Source organism: Balaenoptera physalus, assembly GCF_965194825.1.
Source record: "Balaenoptera physalus genome assembly, chromosome: 3".
Classification (NCBI taxonomy): Eukaryota; Metazoa; Chordata; class Mammalia; order Artiodactyla; family Balaenopteridae; genus Balaenoptera; species Balaenoptera physalus.
This window is the reverse complement of record NC_138890.1, coordinates 66851672-66873346: the sequence shown is the minus strand read 5'-3', so window position 1 is coordinate 66873346 and position 21675 is coordinate 66851672. Positions and strand designations below refer to the sequence as shown.

Here is a 21675-nt window from a genome sequence, read left to right as displayed (position 1 = left end):
CATTATGTTTTACAACTAGTTATTGCAACTATTCAGGAAAAAGTGCTGTAAAATTGGACCCTGGTGCAAAATCAAATGTGGGTTCTTCCTTCATATGCCTTTGCATACCACAAAAAAGAGCTCTTCTCCTTCCAGTAGGATAAGAGAATTTGACTAACTTGTCTAAGTAAGAGAGAGGTTCAGAGCAGGGAGACCATTTGTTTTGTAAAGGGGAGTGGCCATGCAAGGGGACTGGTGGAAAGCCATTTCGGCCTCTGTGGATATGAGGCTCTGGTTCTCCAAATGAAAAAAGAATGGCCCTTCCATCCACCTCTGGGCTTGTGGGTGAGAGTGGTGCCTAAAGCTCCCTGGAGTGGGCTAAGAGCTGCCTTCCTCAATTATTTCCACTTTCCACCGGGGCTTGAAAACTAAATACTCAAAAATTGTATCGTATTCTCTCATCTTCAGACACAGCTGCTTGGGTCCTTGAGCCTTGATGACATGCCTTGCTATGATATAAAGCTGTGTGCTTGTGAGTCCAGGATTTGCTGGTTTAGGAGAAACGGAAGTTGACATGCTGAGAGAAGTAGAGAAGAGAGACAGAAAAAGACCTACCTAGACTTGATTGCCTTTTCCTTTGATTCTTTGGGTAATCACAGCCTTCTTTCAGTAAATCTCTTTTGTGATTAAGATGGTTCAAGTCAAGTTTCTGTACCTTGCCCCCAGAGGATCCCCATTTTACAAATTAAGGGACTGAGACTCAGACCTCTTTGTTAAGTGATTTATCCAAGGCCCACTGTCCTGAGCTTTTTCCATTACACAACTCTCCTTCCCCTCTAGCCAGTTTTGCTTATAGTCAGCCCTCCTTATCTGCAGGTTGGGTATCTATGGATTCAATCAACCATAGAACAAAGATATTTGGGAAAAAAATTCCAGAAAGTTCCAAAAAGCAGAACTTGAATTTGCACTGGCAATAGTATTTACATGTATTTATAACTATTTATATAGCATTTACATTGTATTAGGTATTACAAGTAATCTAGAAATGATTTAAAGTACACAGGAGGATGTGTGTAGGTTTTATGCAAATACTGCACTGGTTTGTATAAGGAACTTGAGCATCCACGGATTTTTTTCGGGGGCATTGGGAAGTGTCCTGGAACCAATCCCCTGAGGATACTGAGGGATGACTGTATTTTGAGATAATATAAAACGAATTCCCTTATATCTTTTAGGATTCAATTGCAAGAAACACAGAACAAAACTTTGGCTAAAAAAACAAAGAATTTATTGGTTTTATTGGCTGGCTCATAATTTAGAAGGAGGAAGTACAGCCTTGAGAAGCCCTTGAACCAGAAAAGTCCAGATCTTAGTCATAGGAACTTGTGTGCTACCTCTTCAGGCAATTGCCAGCAGATGATCAGGTCCAACCCGCTGTGGTACCTGTGTGCCTCATCTCAACAGTGAAGTTCCCTCGTAGGAGTTTGCTTGGCTTCTTAGTGAGATGTGCCCATCCCTCTGGTGGGGAGTGGGATCCCATAGTTAGCAAGCCACCAGAATGAAGAAGATCAGAGGAATACTTTAAGGAATGAATGCTGAGCAGAAAGAACAAAAGCTGTACATTATATCCTATAACAGGACCTCTTCATAAGATCTTTCCATGTAAAATTTTTCACAAGTAGACAACAGTGGGAGAGGTAACAGTGTTTTACAAAGGCCTACAGGTGGCCAAACATTTAGAAATGTCATACAGGCACTTCCTTTGTGGTCCAGTGGGTAAGACTCCGTGCTCCCAATGCAGGCGGCCCGGGTTCGACCCCTGGTCGGGGAACTAGATCCTGCATGCATGCCACAACTAAGAGTTCACATGTCACAATTAAAAGATCCTGTGTGCTACAACTAAGACTCAGAGCAGCAAAAATAAATAAATAAATAAATATTAAAAAAAAAAAAGAAATGTCATGTAGCAAAAGCAAAGGAAACTAGCTGAAATGAAAATACCCATCTCAGTTTTCTTTCTCTCTCCCTTTTCTGGTGAGGATGATAAACTTCTGTGCTCTAAATCCAAACATTTTAATTGCAAGGTCAGATATATGATGGTTGATTTATTAAAGTTCACGTGAAATTCAGAATGATGATCTAATATTTCTTCCAGACATACCCTCATTCATCGAATATCTCTGGCTGCCCACCCCCTCTAGTGTACCTTTTCTGCGATGTGGCTCCTGAGGCAAAAATGACTTTATCCTGGTTTGAGCTCGAGTCTTGAAACCACACCCCTCCTGCCTTTATTAAAACACAAATAATCCATTTTCATTATGGAAAAACTTAAAATAGAGATTAAGAGAAAACAATGCATATTGCTTTCCACTATCTACAGATAGAGATGTTTGAGGTTTTCTTTTTTTAAAAAAATAAATTTATTTGTTTATTTTTGGCTGTGTTGGGTCTTCGTTGCTGTGCGCAGGCTTTCTCTAGTTGCGGCGAGCGGGGGCTACTCTTCGTTGCGGTGCGTGGGCTTCTTATTGCGGTGGCTTTGTTGCAGAGCACGGGCTCTAGGTGCGTGGGCTTCAGTAATTGCGGCTCGTGGGCTCTAGAGCACAGGCTCAGTAGTTGTGACACACGGGCTTAGCTGCTCCGTGACATGTGGGATCTTCCTGGACCAGGGCTCGAACCCGTGTCCCCTGCATTGGCAGGCAGATTCTTAACCACTGCACCACCAGGGAAGTCCCACAACTGAAACTTAACGAATTCTAACCATTTTAAAATATCATGGACAATGTTTCTGGAGAATTTTATTTATTTATTTATTTATTTATTTATTTATTTATTTATTTAGCTGTGTCAGGTCTCAGCTGCAGCATGTGGGATTTAGTTGATGTGGCACACAAACTCTTAGTTGTGGCACAATTATTTCTAGACACAATTATTTCTTAAGTTTTTGACTTTTAAAGAAAAGTTTTACTTCTGGTAAATGTAAAAAATATGGAAAAACACAGAATTTACTTTTAGGTCCTTAGGTGTATATAGATTAAACATTTGTAAAAATTTAGTATCGTCTATGAATGTATATCTTAAGGTTTAAAAAATATGAAGTGAGTAATATTTTACCATACCAAACACTGCTTTCTGTGATAGACAAAAAACAACTGATGAAAGCTTTTAAAATTTTTTTCCAGGTTACTAGTGCTACTAGTGAAAAAACCCAAACTGGCCAAAATACTTAAAAATAAATACCTCTAAACCATTTTTCATTAGAATGCTAATCAGAAAAATACTAAATCAAGATTCAGTTTATGTGGTGTCTAAAGCAAAAAAGAAAATAGTAATTACACTTTTTTTTATGAATTAAGAGTGGCAAGATAGCCTCTTTCTAAAAAAAGCAGATACATCCTAAGAGCACTTACATTTTCTGTGAGAAGCACTTTGTATAGCACCAGTTCAAGTTCAAGACGGCTCTGGAGCTGTCAACAGATCCTTTTCTTGTACTTGCTATGGGTAAATTTGCTATAAAGATTTTCTTTTTGCACCATCTGGTTTTTAGCAATCTTTTGAGAATTTGGAAAATTTGAATCAACTCCAGACATTGTTAAGAGTTGCTTCAAATTTCCAAGTATTACCAGCATTTGTAAATCTTCTCCATTTTAGGTATTATACCTTTCCATTCATTACATGTTGAACCAGGATTATTTTTGTGACAAAACATTTATGCCCTGTCTCTGCATTTTAAAAATACTAACTGTTGGGAGTTCCCTGTGGTCTAGTGGTTAGGATTCAGCGCTTTCACTGCCATGGCCTGGGTTCAATCCCTGGCTGGGGAACTGAGATCCTGCAAGGTACATGTCGTGGTCAAACAAACAAACAAACAAAAAAACTATTCTGTTTCTTTTCCATTTCTTCAGTGAAGTTTCATGAATCCATTTAAAAATAGATGTCATAAAGGGCTTTTTTTGGGAGGTATAATTGACACATAACATATTACTTTCAGGTATACAACATAATGATTTATATTTTTATATAGTGCTAAATGATCACCCCAGTAAGTCTGGTGAGCATCCATATGAAGGGCTTTTTATCACTGATAAATCCTCAAAGTGAATTTTTTTTTTCCTTTTTGTCTGCGCTGCGCAGCTTGCGGGATCTCAGTTCCCCGACCAGGGATTGAACCTGGGCAACAGCAGTGAAAGCCTGAAATCCTAACCACTAGGCCGCCGGGGAGCTCCCTCAAAGTGAATTTTAATCCCAAGAATTTTTACATGAAGATACTTATTGCATTTAGAAAGTGGGGTTGTTTTTAAATTATATCTCTGATTTTCTTCTTTTTTAAAAAAATTAATTTATTTTATTTTTGGCTGCGTTGGGTCTTCGTTGCTGCGCGAAGGCTTTCTCTAGTTGCAGCCAGTGGGGGCTGCTCTTTGTTGCGGTGCACGGGCTTCTCATTGCGGTGGCTTCTCTTGTTGCGGAGCACGGGCTCTAGGCATGAAGGCTTCAGTAGTTGTGGCTCGCGGGCTTCAGTAATTGTGGCAATTGGGGTTAGTTGCTCCGTGGCATATGGGATCTTCCTGCACCAGGGATCGAACCCATGTCCCCTGCATTGGCAGGCGGATTCTTAACCACTGTGCCACCAGGGAAGTCCCTTCATTCTGTTTTCAACAACTTTTTTCAAAGTACTTGCCACTTCTCCCATTCTCCCTCAAAGCCAAATTTGCCTTAATGTGGGCTAGAGGTCACAGAAATCCCTGCTCCCACCATCTAACAGCTTTAAGGCTTGAAGGTATATGAATCAGTATGGTAAGAAAATAGCCCATTGTAATAAAGTTCCTGGGAAATTTGATTCCAAAGAAGCAAATATAGACTAGAAGTCTTAGAGTCTAAAGAACATCTAAGAGTTTTGAAATTCCTCACTGCTCCATTTCACCAGGCCAACTGCAGATAAAGCACAGAAGCCCCATCCTGTGAAGGATCAGGATTCTAACTTGTATTGATAGTTAGCTAGATTTAATTTAATCACAGGTTATTTAATCAGGCTGCTATTGGTGAAATCTTTTGTGGTTTCCTTCTTTTTCCTTGCCATTAAAATCGTAACCCAGTTTTCACCTAGAGGCTTCAGTGCACTTAGAGAATTGGGTAAACCTGGCTTCGATATCCAGGGTCTGGGGTAATTCAAAGACTACTCTACACTTTTAGTGGTTTAATTCCTCTTAGGTGCCTGCCCCAGGTCACACCTGGATATGAAGTTGCATTCCCCTTTCATGTGCCCACCAGAAATCCCATCACACCAAGCGGCTCATGATTTTACTGAAGATTTATGGGCTGCTGTAAAGGGTGGTCACATTGTAGATGACATGACCACTCTTTCTCTCTGTGGCATGACCACTCTCTCTCTCTGTGGCAATCAATGACCTCTCTCATTTCCTCTCAGATTCAGTTCCCTCTGCCCTTCCAAACTCCCACAGTCCCTACACATTACCTTGTGAAGCTCTCTGGAAAGTGAAGTATGGTAAATGCCCTCCCCTATATATATAATGTTTATTTCAAAGCCCACCCAAGACTATCTGGATTCCTCAGTGCTCTAGGATTCTGGGACAACATCTTCTTCCACTGCATCAACACTGTGAGACATCTTGTGCGGTGCCTTTCCAGCTCATGATGACAGTCTTCTGAGACTGGGATTAGTGACCCTGTATTCCCAGGTATACCTGACTGAACCAGCTTGACTGATCCAAGCTGGACCAATTAGGGTCTCTTACCTGGGAATTTTATAATAGAACAGGTCTTCAGTTTTCATCTCTGCATAGGGCTGGACTTGAAACATGTACATTCGGAGCTGACAGGCAGCCAGTACATGAAGAGAGAGAAATTGGGTCTACAGAGAAAGAAGTATATTAAGATACCTTTAGCGTCAAATAATAGAAATCTGGAATCAAAAGGTTTTATACTTGCCTGAGTGTGTCTGTAAGGTTCTCTGTTGACTGTCCCTGTTTCTCTAGTCTATGCTGATGGGTTTCTGTGCTAATACCCACTGTGTGGCACATGTCCAGGATAATGTACTTGGAGGGCCCCTCTGGGCCTCCTACTCCATAGTTCCCCGATGAGGGGATTCCAGCTCCAGCTTGACCATTCCTTCTCAACTGCTGCCTCCTGTTGCAAGGGTCTCCCCCAGCCAGCAGCTTCTTGGGTAGGGTCTGGTGAAACAGTCCAAGTTCAGCCACCTCTTCTAATGTGTGGTAGATCCAGGGGGAATACTTATTTCCTTTTCACACCATATTACTTTCCTCTCTTGGTCTCTTCATATAGCTTGCTGTCTTCAGTTTTCTTTTCTTTTGTTCATATTTGCCCCTCCTTTGTTCAAAGGGGGAAACTGGCTAGCATACTGCCTCAGCAAATGGCCAACTAAGGCATGGAATGGAGGTCTCCCCTCCCTATGTACTTCTCTCCAGTCTTTACAAGAGCCTCCCTTCTCATTTGTTTTCCCTGGAGAGATAGCACCTTCTGCCCTTCTCCTACTGGGAAGAGAAAATCCCTTCTCATCATGAGGTAATTCTGCACTCCCCGCAAAGCAAATCACCAAGTGCCCTTCACTCCTCCTCACTTCTACAGAGACCTGGAAGGGTGGGGTGGTTGGAGTAGGGAGGAGGCTGGTAATGTCTAGCCTGTTTCTGCCTAGTCTCTTGGGGAGTTGCCTGGCTCCAATTACTGGCAATTTTCTTAAGGGTGTAGGTTAGTTTTCACTTCTTTGTTCTCACCTGTGGGCCCTAATCACCAATTCTGGGACAACTGGGAAAAATCTCACACAATATCCTATTAGAGCAACAACAGTAACGACCACCTCTAGTATTTCTTGAGCATTTGCTCTGTGTCAGGTAATGTACATTTTATAATAACTGTCTTATTTATGTGTCACATTAATCCTATGAGGTAGGTCCTATTATTTCCCCCATTTTGTAGGTGAGGAAACTGAGGCTTGTAGACTATAAGCCACTTGGAACTGGTATTCAAGCCCAGGCTGTAGGGTTAAGTAGTCTACTCCCTCTCTTGTATACACAGGGGAAGCATGCTTGCCCATCATTTTGTAAGGATATATTCCTTGAAGTAGAACTCTTGTCACAGAGTATGCACACTTTTCCCAAAATGCTCTCTAAAACGACAGAACCAGATCATATTTTCCCTGATACCTTTGCCAGTAAGGTGTATCGCAGTTTGTTTTAAATCATACAATATTGTTTTTCCAATATGCTATAAAGAATAGAATTTCACTGTTGTTTTAATTAACATTTAAAAAAAAATCCCAGGTGAGGTTGAACATTTTATGTTTATTTGTCATTTGTACTTATTCTTTCCTCCAAACCATTTTATTATTTTATTTTATTTTTTTGGCTGCACCACGTGGCTTGTGGGACCTTACTTCTTATTATTTAGTGAACTTTGTCTTCTAATCTTTGTCTTCTAACTTTGGTCCATTTTTTATGATTGACTTACGACAAGTATGTATATATAAAGAATATTTGATGTCACATACCTTTTTTTTAAAAAAAATTTTATTTTGACTGCACTGAATCTTAGTTGCAGCACGTGGGATCTTTAGTGTGGCATGCAGGATCTTTTAGTTGTGGCATGCAGGCTCATAGTTGCAGCATGCGGGATTCTTAGTTGCAGCATGCATGTGGGATCTAGTTCCCCGACCAGGGATTGAACCTGGGCCCCCTGCATTTGGAGTGCAGAGTCTTACTCACTGGACCACCAGGGAAGTCCCTGATGTCACATATCTTAAGGATATTTCTTCCCAAGTTGTTGTCAAAGAATAAATTTTTTATTGTGGGAAAGTATACAAAACATAAAATTTATCATTTTAACCATTTTTAAGTGTACAATTGAATGGCATTAAGTATATTCACAATGTCAGGCAATCATTACCACTATCTATTTCCAAAACATTTTTTATCATCCCTAATAGAAACTGTGTACCTGGGAATTCCCTGGCAGTCCAGTGGTTAGGACTCGGTGCTTTCACTGCCGAGGGCGCACGTTCAATCCCTGATCAGGGAATTAAGATCCAGCAAGCTGGGACTTCCCTGGTGGCACAATGCTTAAGAATCCACCTGCCAATGCAGGGGACACGGGTTCGAGCCCTGGTCCGGGAAGATCCCACATGCCGTGGAGCAACTAAGCCTGTGCTCTAGAGTCTGTGCTCTAGAGCCCGTGAGCCACAACTGCTGAGCCCACATGCTACAACTGCTGAGCCCACATGCTACAACTTCTGAAGCCCACATGCCTAGAGCCCGTGCCTGCAACAAGAGAAGCCACCGCAATAAGAAGCCTGTGCACCACAAGGAAGAGTAGTCCCCGCTCACCACAACTAGAGAAAGCCCCTGCGCAGCAATGAAGACCCAACAACACAGCCAAAAATAAATAAATAAATAAATTAAAAAAAAAAAGATCAAGCAAGCCTCACAGGCGTGGACAAAAACAAACAAACAAAACAACAAAAAAAACCTACCCCCCCAAAAAAAACCCCCAAAACTGTGTACCCATTAAAAAACAACTCTGATTCACCCTTTCCCAGAGCCTATGGTAACCTCCATTCTATATTCTATGAATTTGCTTATTCTAGGTACCTCATATATGAGGAACCATACATTTGTCCTTTTGTGCCTGGCTTATTTCAATTAGGATAATGCTCTCAAGGTTTATTCATATTGTACCATATATCAGAATTTCATCCCTTTTTATGGCTGAATAATATTCCATTGCATGTGTATACCACATTTTGTTTATCCATTCATCTGTTGGTGCACACTTAGCTTGTTTCCACACTTTGGCTATTGTGAATATGCTGCTGTAAACATTGGTGTATGTGTATCTATTTGAGTCTTTGTTTACAATTGTTTTAGGTTTATACCTAGGAATGGAATTGCTGGATCATATGGTAATTCTATGTTTAACTTTTTCAGGACAAAGTATATAATTTTTAAAAAGTTAAAAACATACAAATATATATAGTGAGGCTATGTCAGTGATTTACTTACCTCAGTGAGGAGACCAGCAGGAGAGTAAAGCTGATTCAATGGAGAACTCAAGATCCTGAAGTGAAAGAAAGAATGCTGAAATTAGATTGCTAAGTTAAATACGAAACCTGTTATTGTTCTACAGGGCAATAAAAGCATAATCTTTGGGAGTATCTTTTCTACCAGATGGAAATCATTTGCATCTCTCCCAAACACCATTTGTGATATCAATCTTCTACAAGTTAACAGCTAATTTTACAGAGTCTGGCGGTAATCTTTTTGAACTTTGTATTTATTGCTTTTCATTTTGTTTATGGTCTTTTCTGCATTCATTTTCCTATCTTTGCTTTTACTGTTTTTGCCTTTTGTTGTTGTCCTTACAAAAGATCATTATGTGTGTGTGTGTTTGCATAAATATATATAATGTATATATTCATCTTTATTTTCTGGTAATTATATGTTTTTATTTTTGAAACTTAATTTGTAAACCTTTAAGTATTTGACTTATCAGGAATATATTCTTGCATACAGTTTGAGGTAGGGATCTAAAATTTTTTTCCCAAATGGTTAGCTAATGTCCCAACACCACCTCTCCCTCACTCGTGTGAAATGCCAAGTATCATATACTGAATTCTCATACTTGGATATGTTTCTGGAATTTTATTTCTGTTTGTCCTTGTCTTTTCTGGTACCAGTATCACAGCTGTAATTATTACTGCTTCATTACACTGTGTTGCCTCTTATAGAGGGAACAGAATGTCTCTGCTACCAGCAACCACGCCTTTAGTCAAAGAGAGCTACTTCTCACAGAGGCAGGGCAAGTGCCCAGCCTTGCTTCACAAGCACCAGCAACTCTCAAATACTGCAGTGCTTTAGGAAATTCCACTGAAAATTCTAGAGAAAGGCACCCACCTAAGGGATCTGAAAGTAAAGGCTGACTGCTGTGTGTGTGATTGAGAGGTGGGGGGCGGGGGAGGGGGGGGTGAGGAGCTCATTCATGAACTTCCTCTCAATCACGTAGTTTTACTTACTGTTCGTTTACATGGAGATGCCAGATTGTCACTGTGTCCTCTCTGCTTTAGAAGGGGATTTTACTTTTAGAGAAGAAGCCATAAGAAAGAACATAAGAGAGAAGCCATAATGGAGGCATTTTCGTCACTACTGACATTCTAAATGACTGGAAGAGATCTTTTAGTGTGATGGGGCCTTCTTGGGGCCCTGGATCTCATCTCATTTAGGAGTAAGATGACACGCCAAAGACGAGTATACTACGCTTTCTTGACTTCTCATAACAAGTGCTAGTACTATTGGAATAAAAAAAGATATCCCAAGCTCTGTTCACTGGCACAAACTACTGAATCAAGTAAGGATATTCAGCTGGGATCTTTTCATTGCTCTTTTCAAAAATAACTTTTGCCTTCAGTAGAAATGGCACAAAATATAGCCATATTTAATAGACTAAATAGTATTCTTAAAGGGCCAGTCATCCATTTCTGAAGAATGACTTATTAACCACATTTCTACTCTTTGCTGAGTACCTTATTCTTTCAAAGCATTTCAAGAATACATAAAGTTCCTATCATGCTTTTTGTTTCACACTATCTCCATAGTGGAAGTTTCTTCCGGCTACCTTTTTCAGGTTTGTCTTTGTCTTGTCTGGAAGAGAAACTCTAATGCTTCCAGTGAGCTCAAGTCATCCCCTCTGTTGTTTCAGCCTGCTGTCGCTGTTGCTGCTGCCTTTGGCCATGGGGATGGATTCCTGTGCCACTGCCAGGAAAACATGTTAGTCACTCTCCTCTGAGTTAGGGCTTGCACTGCTGGCGTTCAAGTGTCAAACTGTAATCGTCTGTGATATATTTAGATTTTGAACTCACTTTGCATTTGAACATTAACTACATGTCCACAAGAAAATAAATGGTCCTCCTGTGGTTGTGAAGCCATGCCTGGGCAGAATGCCACATGAAATTGTTCATAGTAACACTGTTCATAGTAACACTGATTCTTTATCAAATTACACATATTCATACTCCGGATTCCTCTTTAATCAGGAAACCTGAAAAGTGAATTATTATCGGAGGCCACAGGGCCTTTTAAAATCATTGCCCTTGAGTCTTAGAGCAAGAAGCAAAGAGCATTCTGACCTGAGACAAAGAAGCTGTATTTAGCTGAAGGGAAACCAGCACAGGATACACTGAGTCCTGATGAATTTGACACTTTAAAAAAAAGATGGTACAAGAGTTTTGTAATTTGCAGACATGAGATGGCAGGATAGCTCCCTGGGGGGTCCCTCTGTACTCAGGAACAGGACAAGCCAGTGCAAAACCGGGCTGAGCAGGGGAGAGTCTGAGCAAGTGAGAGTCACGTTTCTGGTCTCAGGAGACCAGACCAAGAGGCTGGACTTTGGGGATGGAGTTGGAATGTCAGCTGCTAGAGGTGGAAGAAGGCTGAGTTGAGGAGAGGGTGGAGCTTATAGGTAAGGAGGCTATGAATCAGGTCAGGAAAATTATCAGTGATCAAGAGACCTAGATGAAGGGGTTAAAATTTCCTGATGGTATCAGTCTGTGTGGCCTGGAGAAATCTTTGCAAAGTTCACCCAGCATTTTAAGATTATAAAGAGGGAAAGGTTTGGGATACTGATGATACTGCAGGATTAATACACTGTATTAAGTGTAATCAGCCCGAATAAAGGCAAAAGAGTGAGGCTTTGGGAAAGGACCTCAGAATGAGATCATAGTGCTACTATGTAAGCAGACGGTATAATAGTGTGAGGAAGGACACTAGGATTTCAGCGAATTTGGAGTTAGGAGTGAACTGTAATGGTAGTTTCTATATCAGAAGAGTGTGAAGATTAGAAAAATGCTTGAGGGAAAAAAACAGGAGACTAAATTGTGCCCTACTACTTCTTATATTTATGCTTGTTATACTTGTACTTGTAATTAAACAACGTTTAAACAGGTTTTCTTTAGACTTCTCAGAGTCTTTAAAATGACATTATTAACCTATTCATACCTCATAGAACACAGTTTGGGAAAGGCTGGTTTAACCTAATAAAAAAGGCACAACCAAATTCAACCGTCATATATACATAACAAAAACACTGAAAGTAAGGAAAGTATTCCAAAAGGTCTACAGTGAATGAGTAGTTGAATTAATTTCTCTTATTCTTTTGTTTCCCATATTTACTCTAATGAGCCTTTACAAGGAACATGAGCTTAAAGAAAGCAGTGGTGTAATTGTAGGAGGCCACTTTGAAATCGGAGTTTTAAAAGTTATACAACCTTGGACAAGCTCTTTAACCTCATTCAGGTCTGTTTTTTCATCTTCAAAATTGGAAAATAACACCCACCTAATGGGTTTGCTGTGAGGATTAAATGGATTATGATATCCAAATCACTCAGCACAATGTCTGGCACATACTGTAGGAGCTAGAGATGAAGTTATTACCATTATTATTGAGTTGTTAGAGTTTTAGAGTTTAAGAAAGGAGCGCTGGTTCAGCTAAGGGCATTGGTCCACTCACTGTGATATCAGGGAAGCCAGAAAACACCATTATCTGAGTTTGTAGCTTACTTGTGAAGCAAATGATTCCAGAACCTGCTCCAGAATATAGGACAGGATTCCACTGGACACCTGGCAGGGAAGATTATGAATTCCCAACTGACTGAGAAACTTTTGTCTCTTGGTAGGCAGGCTATGAACACTGTATACTGAAAACAAACAAACAGAAACTTTGCTAATTGCTTACAACTAAATTTAATCATTGTATCAGAGAAAGGCATCTAACAACTTCCTTCTAAAATACTCAAGATGCTCTGCTAAATGAAAAGAACTTGTGCTACACCCATGGTGCCTTTAACGTTAAATATTCTGGCAACTTTACTGCTTCACAATCGATTCTTGGAAACTTGTTCCTTTAGATTCTTTGGAATTCTTAAATAACCTTTTCTGACTTCATTTATTTAAATATCCCAGAATAGCCTCTTGAGCTATAAGTTTGATGATCAAGGACACTATTTTTAGCAGGATGAGTGCTCTCTGTGACTGATGTTATACTTTATTTTGAGAAGGACAAATTGTTCAAAAGATTGATAGAACCAATGGTATTTTAAACTGAAAGCAGTGCCAAGGCAAATAAGGCAGGTAGGTATGAAGTTGGAACACAAAAAGATAGGGATGTTTTTTGCCAGTTTAGCTAAAGGCTGGGGAGGCCTCCCACAAGATGGAAGGCAGAGACAGAGTCCACAACCCAGGCATAGTGATCTTTTAGGTAGTTTAGGCACTTCAGCATAGGTCAGGCTTGTTACCCAAAAACTGGGTTCCCTTCTTGGTGGGTGTTGAGCCAAAAGACACAACCAAGCCAAAGATCCGGAGAAGGAAGGATTTATTACTTGCAGTTAGAAAGGAGAACACCGGGGATCTTTCCCAAAGCAGTGTCTCCCTGAACAGCAAAACTGGGGAAGTTTTAAGCCAAGAGTACGTGCATATCCATGAAAGGCCTTGTGTGGTATATGCATATTCATGAAGGGGCTTGAGCTGAGGAGATTTTAACATTGAACTGGGACAAAGCTTTAGGTGATTAAAGCCACAAGGGTCAGAAAAGATCAACATCATTCCATCCTCCATCTGGGTGGGGGCCTTAGCTCCTGTAGAACTTGAAGATGTGTATCATATTATGTACATCCCTTGAGGAGGAACTAGGACTCTGTTTTATTGCTGAACTACTGTTTCTTGACTGCTTTTCCTTTGTTCCTGCATTCCCTCACTTCCCTTACGATCATTAATTACTGAGACCTGTTCAACGGCAAGCATTGTGGCCAGGCTTAGATCAAAAAATGGCTTCGGCCAAATATGGCTTCTCTTATGTTAAGAAAGCCATGCCTGGTTCTCTTTCTCCGTGGACCCCCTACCCTATCTGTTTACAGACTGGCTTGTTTGCTCAGTGCTTAATAACCCAGAGTAGACAGATGGAGACAGGACTCTGTCATAGGTAAAGCCAGTAACATCTTTGGTGTTATTGATATCCTCCTAGGTGGGAGAAAAATAGGAGATAGAGGAAGGAAGGTCAAGTACAATTTTTCTGTACTTTTAAAATTGTGGTAAAATATACATAAGGAAACTTACCATTTTAACCATTTTAAAGTGTACAAATCAGTGGCATTATGTACATTCACATTGTTGTGCAACCATCACCACTATCCAACTCTAGAACTTTTTCATCATCCCAGACTGAAACTCTGTACCCATTAAACAGTAACTCTCCAATCCCTCCTACCAGCCAGCCCCTAGTGACCACTATTCTATTTTCTGTTTCTATGAATTTGCCTATTCTAGGGGCCTTGTGTAAATGGAATTAGTCAATATTTGTTTTTTTGTGTCTAGCTTCTTTGACTTAGCATGATGTTTTCAAGGTTCATCCATGTTGCATTGTGTTAGAATTTTGTTCCTTTTTAGGCTGCATAATATCCCATCATAGGTATATACCACATCTTAAAAACACATTCATGCATCAGTGGACATTTGGGTTGTTTCCACCTTTTGGCTATTGTGAATAATGCTGTGAATATGGGTGTACAAGCATGTGTTTGTCCTTGTTCTCTTTTTCAAAGGCTTTTTCTTCCTGCCTCCACACCTCCTATTACAGCCTCAGGGAGCACTCAGTACTTGTTTTTGAAGACAAAAACAGGTTTGATTTAGCCAAAATGTGAGAACCGTGTGGTGATTAGCAAGTTTAAAGGCACCCAACGTGGGCTTTGGGCATTGCTCCTGGAGACTGAGGTGTCTTCTTAGGCAGTAGGTGTGAAATAAAATTCGTATTTTATGGCAAGACTAGAAAAATTTAAACAAAAAATTTTCTCTGCCCTTTCCCCTCCGCTCCCCCATTATGTGTGGACCAAACTTGCCACCACGTACGGGGACCCCATTTACCTGTCTAGCTACTCTTGTACTGGATTCAGGTTTTGTGGGGTTGAAGCTTATACAATGCTGAAGTATTTACAAAGTAAATACTTAGAATAAGACATCACATCAAATTACTGGAGACATGGAGATTCAGATTCCCTGTCTTCTGAGGTATCTTTAAGCGATTTATCAGAAATGCTCATTACAAAGAGTTGCTTCCCGATTGACAGCTGGCTTCCCCTCCACAACTGGAAGCCACCGTAACTCTCAGCAACCCCTTGCTCTCCCAGGTGCCCATGCAAGTGAGGGGTCCTGATGATTCGCTAGCTTCATTTCATCCTGCCACTTACCAGCTGGTCTGAACGTACCGAGGAGCATGCCATCTACCTCAGTGTCTCTTGCATCCAGCTCAAGACATGTGCTTAGAATGGGTTGGGGCTTGAAAGGCTTTAGTGCCGTAGGCTCCTCAGTCTGACCTAAGGACAGGAGTGGTTTAGAAATCGGTGCGACGAGGCTGAACGAAAAAAACAAGGCGGTGGGCTTGAGGGTGGAATCCTCCCCTCCGCCGCAGAGGGCGCTGTCTTTGACTTTGACAGAGACCTACCTAAGACTGCTGAAGGCCGCGTTCCAACGGCGGCCTTCTCTACCCACCAACCTACCCCAAGGAGAGGAGATGAGAGACGCCTCTGGACTTTGAAGATTAGTTTGCGGTCCCATTTCCCAACACAAGGTGTGGCGTAGGAGGTGCCACAACCGGATCTTCCTTTGAGATAAAGAAAAAAGCGGAAGTAGGACAAAAGCGCTTCCTCAGTATTTTGCATTAAACCGGCTCTCCTACTTTCTTCTGGAAGGGGAGGTGCTCCACTGCTCTTTGCCGCCGCACTTAGCGCGGCAGCGGGGTCCGTGTGCATGCTCAATGACCAACTCCACCTCCCAACTGTCTTTCGGCGGCCCTGCCCCTTCCCAGGTTCTTGGGCCTGGGAGTGACGTACACTTGTACGTAACTGGGGGGGCGAGGCCTCGGGAAGAAAAGCAGCTGAGCCGGAGTCTCGCGAGAACGTTCTCCCTCAGTTCTCGCGCTGCTTCTTTACTCTCGTCGCGACGAGACCTTTCGAGATCTTCTCCGCCCCCGCTACCGGCGCCCAGGCTGCGGCCGCTGAGCCGGAGCCGGCCTGAGTAGTGGCCTCCGCTGTGGCCCTCCTTCCAAGAACCTAGGCGCTTGCGTGGCCCTCTGCACGTCTCCCACTAGCCCCGGTTCCCTGGCCCACGCGGCCCGCTTTACGCACGCCAGCCCCGCCGGGGTCCGTGTCTTGTCTTGCCGGCCGGACCCGGGCTCGAGCCTGAGCTGTAGCCGGCGCCATGTCGGTGGTGGGCATAGATCTGGGGTTCCAGAGCTGCTACGTCGCTGTAGCCCGCGCCGGCGGCATCGAAACGATCGCTAATGAATACAGCGACCGCTGCACGCCGTGAGTGTGGGCCAGGGTAGCCGCGTGCACTGGGGGTGGGGGGGTGGGGTGGGGAGGTAGCGCTTGCTCCGGTCTGTGACCCTCGCGGCTTGGGGAACGCGGGCCGGGCAGTCACCTCCGTTCCGAGCCGAAACTCCGGTGGGTAGTGGACCCCCACTGCGTTTTAGGTCACTAGGGGCCGCGACCTCCCGTGTGGGTCTGCGCAGGGGCGAGGCCTTTTTTCTGTGGCCCGCCGGCCGAGCGAGGGCTCCGAGTGTGTACTTGGACCAGCGGAGGCTGTGGGTAGGAGCTGGAGCGAAGGCAGGCCCGGGATGTGGGATGGACCGAGATTCTCTTTTAGAGGGCACATAATAGGCCCAGGGCGTACTGACGTCTCTTCAGCCCAGCACAGAGTTGGGAGCTTTGCACACAGCAGGAGCTTAATAAAAGTTTAATTGAACCGGTCTGGCGTCTGCCGGCAGGCGGTAAGACAGTGCAGAGGCCGGAGTCCCACGTGAGTGGGGGGTGGGGTGGCGCCCGGAAGAGAGGGAGTCGGAGCACCGGAGATCTCCAGATAGGGTTGGCACGGAAAGATATAGAAAAGGATTTAATAAAATCGATGCCTTTTGGATACCTTTGCATTCACTTTGGTTTTTCACGTCGCTTCAGTATATTGAACTGAATGTTGGGTCATTCTCTGCTGTCATTCTTTGCGCACCTATCCCTAACAGCGTTCCGCTTTCACGGTAATACATTCCAGCCAGGGTGTTGGCTGCAATTGTTAATGAATGACTCAGGGGCTCACTTTGACTTTTAGAACCTATGGTAAGTTATGGAGCCAGTATAGACACAGCGCTAAGAAATCATGACTCACCCAGGTCTTTCCTTGGGTAGGGTAAGAGTCTTTCGTACATAGAGACACCTTTCAGTCCATTGTCTTCCTCTTGGCCAGAATCTTTTAAAGAAGTTTCTGTTATTTGCTAGGATCTCATTGTGTCTCATTAAGGGCCTCTGTTTTAAGGCTCGTTTTTCACCCTACCTTTTGTTACACTTCTTCAGCACTTTCTGGCCAACTCGATTGCTCCCTATACCGGACTGATCTTTGCTACCCAGAAGGCTGACAACATTTCCCTTAAACTTATCAAATTTCTATTCCTTATTTTAGACCTAACCCATGTGCTTCCCCCAAAACCCATCCCAGATCTAAAACTACAGTTTGATGTTCCTTTCTCAATTTTATTTATAGTTTTTTTAAAAAAAATTTATTTATTTATTTATTTATGGCTGTGTTGGGTCTTCGTTTCTGTGCGAGGGCTTTCTCCAGTTGCGGCAAGTGGGGGCCACTCTTCATCGTGGTGCGCAGGCCTCTCACCATCGCGGCCTCTCTTGTTGCGGAGCACAGGCTCCAGACGCGCAGGCTCAGCAATTGTGGCACACGGGCCTAGTCGCTCCGCGGCATGTGGGATCTTCCCAGACCAGGGCTCGAACCCGTGTCCCCTGCATTGTCAGGCAGATTCTCAACCACTGCGCCACCAGGGAAACCCCTATTTATAGTTTTTAACTAATGAGATATAGTTCACATACCATACAGTTAACCCTTTTAAAGTGTACAGTTTGTTTTTAGTGTAGACACAAAATTGTGCAACCATCAACACAATTTTAAAACATTTTCATCATCCCACAAGAGAAACCCTGTACTCATTAGCAGTCACAGCCCAATCCCCAACCCTCCCATCTTCATAGTTTTTAACAGTGGGTCTAATTTGTATTTCCAGGGAAGTGTATTGTACAATGAAGTTTTTAAATATTTAAGCATTAAGTTTCTATTTGTTATTGTTTTCCTCTCTGAATGCTAGTTTGCTTCATCTGTAGAGATAGTTTTCCTCAAATTAAGAGGGCTAGAGCACTGAGTTAGGCATGTAACTTTTTGGTCTTTTCCCAGCTAGAATTGAACATACTTTAGCTCCAAAAGTAAGAGAATTCCAGATATTGGAATGAAGTGTTCCTGTCCTTTCTTTTAGACTCTTATGCCCCCTTTTCTCCTTTAGACAAATAGTAACTACAACAGTTTTACAATGAATCTCATTATTTGGAACTGAAAGAGTTGTTTCAGAAAAGAATTTAATCTTCCCAATCACAGTTAAATTTGTCCCAAAGACTGTTTGATGGGTGACCAGGTACACCATGTAATTGTGATAAGAATATCTGTTTAAATACTTAAAAGTAATTTTCCTTACATGTTCCTATATTTCCCGGGAACTTAGAGGGATGCCATACATTCAAGTAGTTTTTGAACTATGATCTCGATTAGCTTAGATTTCTGTGTTGGAGTCTTTGGCTAAGTAGAACATGGGGGGCAGAAAGGTTGATTTTTTTTTTTTTTTAAAGTAGTGATTATGGAAGAATGGATTTATATCTCAGAGGTACACAGGGAGTGTGACATAGGTTTGTTTTAGTGTGAGAGTGGAATGAGATGCAGGTTCTGGAGGGTTGGGTATGGTGAAAGTAACTCATTTAAAATTGTGGGTGCAACAGCATTTGAATTCCATTTTTGAGGAGCCAGTTGAGTCTTACCTAGAAGAAACCCTTGCTTTCCCACCAAATTTAGGCTTCCTTTCATTTTAGCAGATAATGAGTGCTTCTAATATGCCAGCTGTTGTGCTAAGCACTGAAGGTACTCTGATAAACAAGTAAGATCCTGCCATCATGGACATGGCTAGTGGAGAAAACCAGATGCTAAACAAATATGTAATTGCTGACTGTGATAAAGGCCCAGATGGGAAAGTACGGAAAACAATGATGGGGACCTAATTTAAATTGGATATGGGGTGGTGATGGAAGGTGCTTCTTAAAGAAGTGTCATTTAAGATGAAACCCAGAGGATGAGTAGGGTTTTACCGTGGAGGTTCGTGGTGGGAGCGAGGAAGAGTTGTTCCAGGCAGAAGGAATAGCAAGTGAGGAAGAACTGAGGTATACTTGACAGACTGAGAGGATTATAGTCACTTGAAAAAATGCTGTGAATTGAATCTGCAGAGGAGTTAGGCAAGGCAGGTTAGATTATAGCAGGGCTTTGTAAATCATGTTAAAGATTTTTATCTAGGTGCTGTGGGAGGTGATCCAATTGATATTTTAAAGATGTGATTGGCTTTTTTGTGGAGAACGGATTTATTTGAGAAGGGCAAGAGAAGAAGCCGGATGATGCTTAGGAGGATATTGCGATCATTTGGTCCACGTGGGAGTTTATGTTGCTCTCCACCAGTGTGGAAGCATGGGAGAAAAGTGTGGGCGGCTTAGAGATAAACTTTGGAGTTTTAAATTATGAGTGTCGTGTTGATATTTCATGACCATAGGCTTTGGAATAAGATGGAAAGCCTATTTTTATATTTAGTTGGATTATTACCGTAGAAAGAGTACAACCTTAAAGCTTCTTTGGCATAAAAATGTTAATGGACTGCCAAACGTTACAGGAGTTAGTTGGGCCGTACTGTACAAAATTTATAGGGTAGAGATGAGTTACCTAAGAAGATAATTCTGTGTATGAATAGTTTATGTTATCATTTTCATGGACTTAGTTCCTCATAAAACAGTATATTAGGAATTTGAAGAGATGAAATTGTCTGTTAATAACTGCCCTTGAGAGCAAAAGCTGAAAGTAATGTGGGTTCTGGCTAACTGGCAGATTAATATCTGATACCTTATTTGTGCAAGAAAAGTGTTCCTCTATGGAGTGAATATCTTTACACGTTGTAGATCTAAGTAGAGTGTCAGGATGACTGGATCTTTTGGGTTCAGTCAATAGGAAAGTTGATTGGTTAACTAAAGCTTCAGACTGCTAACATTTTTCATGTCTAATTGAGGTTATCAAAGTAGTTTCTTAGACTCATTTAAGAACTAAAATACAACTTTGTATATAGAATTGGTAGGTGTAATCTACAGGAACTTTATGTCATCAGGTTCTAAATTGGGTTTCCTAAATTAAAACTTTTTCTGACTTAATAAAATACTTGTTTGCTTTAACAACAACAACAAAAATAAAGTGCTAAGTAAAATTGTTTCCTCTCTAATTATTTGCTGTTTGCTGTCTATCCTTGCATAACTTTTTCTAGACTTCTACAAATATATGTGGGGGCGTGTGTGCCCATATAAACAAATAGGATCATACTGTATTTTGTAACTATTTTCTTTCACTTATATTTTAGACATCCTTCAGAGTCAGTAAATATGAATTTACCTCCTTAAGTACATAATAGTCCATATTATGGCTTTAACATGCTTTCCTCAGATGTTCAGGTTGTTTCTAAATTTTTGCAATTAGAAATAGTCTTCAACAAGTCTTTTATTTTTATGTTTACATGTTAATACTTTTATTTTTGTTGGATAGATTTCAAGATGTGAAATTGGTGAAAGGATATATATGCTTAAAATTTCAGTACCTATTGCCAGAATACTTTACAAAAATTTAAGGGATTAATTTACACCAGGAACCTAAGTGATTTCTCTGTTTCACTGGGGTTTGTGAGGATTATGAGTTAAAATTATATAAAATATTTAGCATAGTGCCTGTTACATAGTAAATACTGCCCAATTATTTGCTCATATTGCTATTATTACCTTTTTGTATTTTTTATTAATTCTCTTTATTAATGGACCATATATTGGGACAGTAAAATGAAATCTATGGAAGTTTGCCTTTAGGGTTTATCAAATATGTAGCTTTTAATGTGTAAATCTTATTGACTCAGGAGTTTGTGGTTCTTAAGGAACTGCATATCTTGCTAGTATGAGTTGTTTGATCTGTTCGATATTAGCTGTTTTGGGTATTTTCTAGTTCTGGGCTAAGGCAGTGACCATGGGGTACTCTGATTAACCTAATAACCATTTCCATGCCAGTTTTGCCTGCTTCTCTTATTTGATAGTCTAAATACTATTGTAGGTTCTCTGAAAAACTCATTTTCTTATATTGTATAAGAAATTAGAGTCACAGCTGTCTGAATATCCTGAGAGTGGTCCTACACACACTTATAAACATGAAACTGTACCTTTTAAGGATCTGTGCTGGTTGCAGCTGTTTATAACATCCTATCAGAATATGCATAAATGTTTGGTCAGTGGTATCTTTTACCCAGGAAAGAGAACAAAGGCTATTCTCTGGTTTAAAAAGATGATTATTTATAGGACTTAAAGATTAGAACAGAGAAGTCTTGAACTTGATTTAAATTAACTTTGTGTAATGTCAGCCTGTAATTTGGAATGGAGGAAAGGTAATATCAGTCAAGTAGCAAGTGTCTTGAGTACTGCCGTTTTTAGCAGCATTAACTTGGCCTTGTGTAAAGTATAGAGGAAGTGTA

The 21675-nt window shown here is 41.3% G+C and overlaps 1 protein-coding gene and 2 long non-coding RNA genes across 6 annotated transcripts in view; 2 read left to right on the top strand and 1 right to left on the bottom strand.

The window, feature by feature from the left end:
- The window catches only part of LOC309657420, a 1054509-nt gene that overhangs the window by 99182 nt on the left and 933652 nt on the right, over positions 1–21675 (top strand). The window lies entirely within an intron of this gene.
- Positions 1245–15837, bottom strand: LOC309657415. 3 transcript variants are annotated; one of them, XR_014261799.1, is made up of 5 exons: positions 15233–15837; positions 9006–9060; positions 5730–5845; positions 2186–2265; positions 1245–1574 (listed from the first exon to the last, which is right to left on the bottom strand). It is a non-coding gene; the product is annotated as an uncharacterized lncRNA (long non-coding RNA). The 3 variants fall into 3 exon arrangements; XR_014261800.1 differs by lacking the exon at positions 2186–2265; XR_014261801.1 differs by lacking the exons at positions 2186–2265; positions 5730–5845.
- HSPA4 (heat shock protein family A (Hsp70) member 4) overlaps positions 16001–21675 on the top strand; it is a 40361-nt gene continuing 34686 nt past the window's right edge. The window contains exon 1 of one of the 2 annotated variants that reach the window (XM_082454739.1): positions 16001–16348. In XM_082454739.1, coding sequence (XP_082310865.1) covers positions 16242–16348 — 107 coding nt within the window. In that variant the 5' untranslated portion in view covers positions 16001–16241. The remainder of the gene's footprint in view (positions 16349–21675) is intronic. The other variant, XM_082454740.1, reaches the window with a different exon arrangement.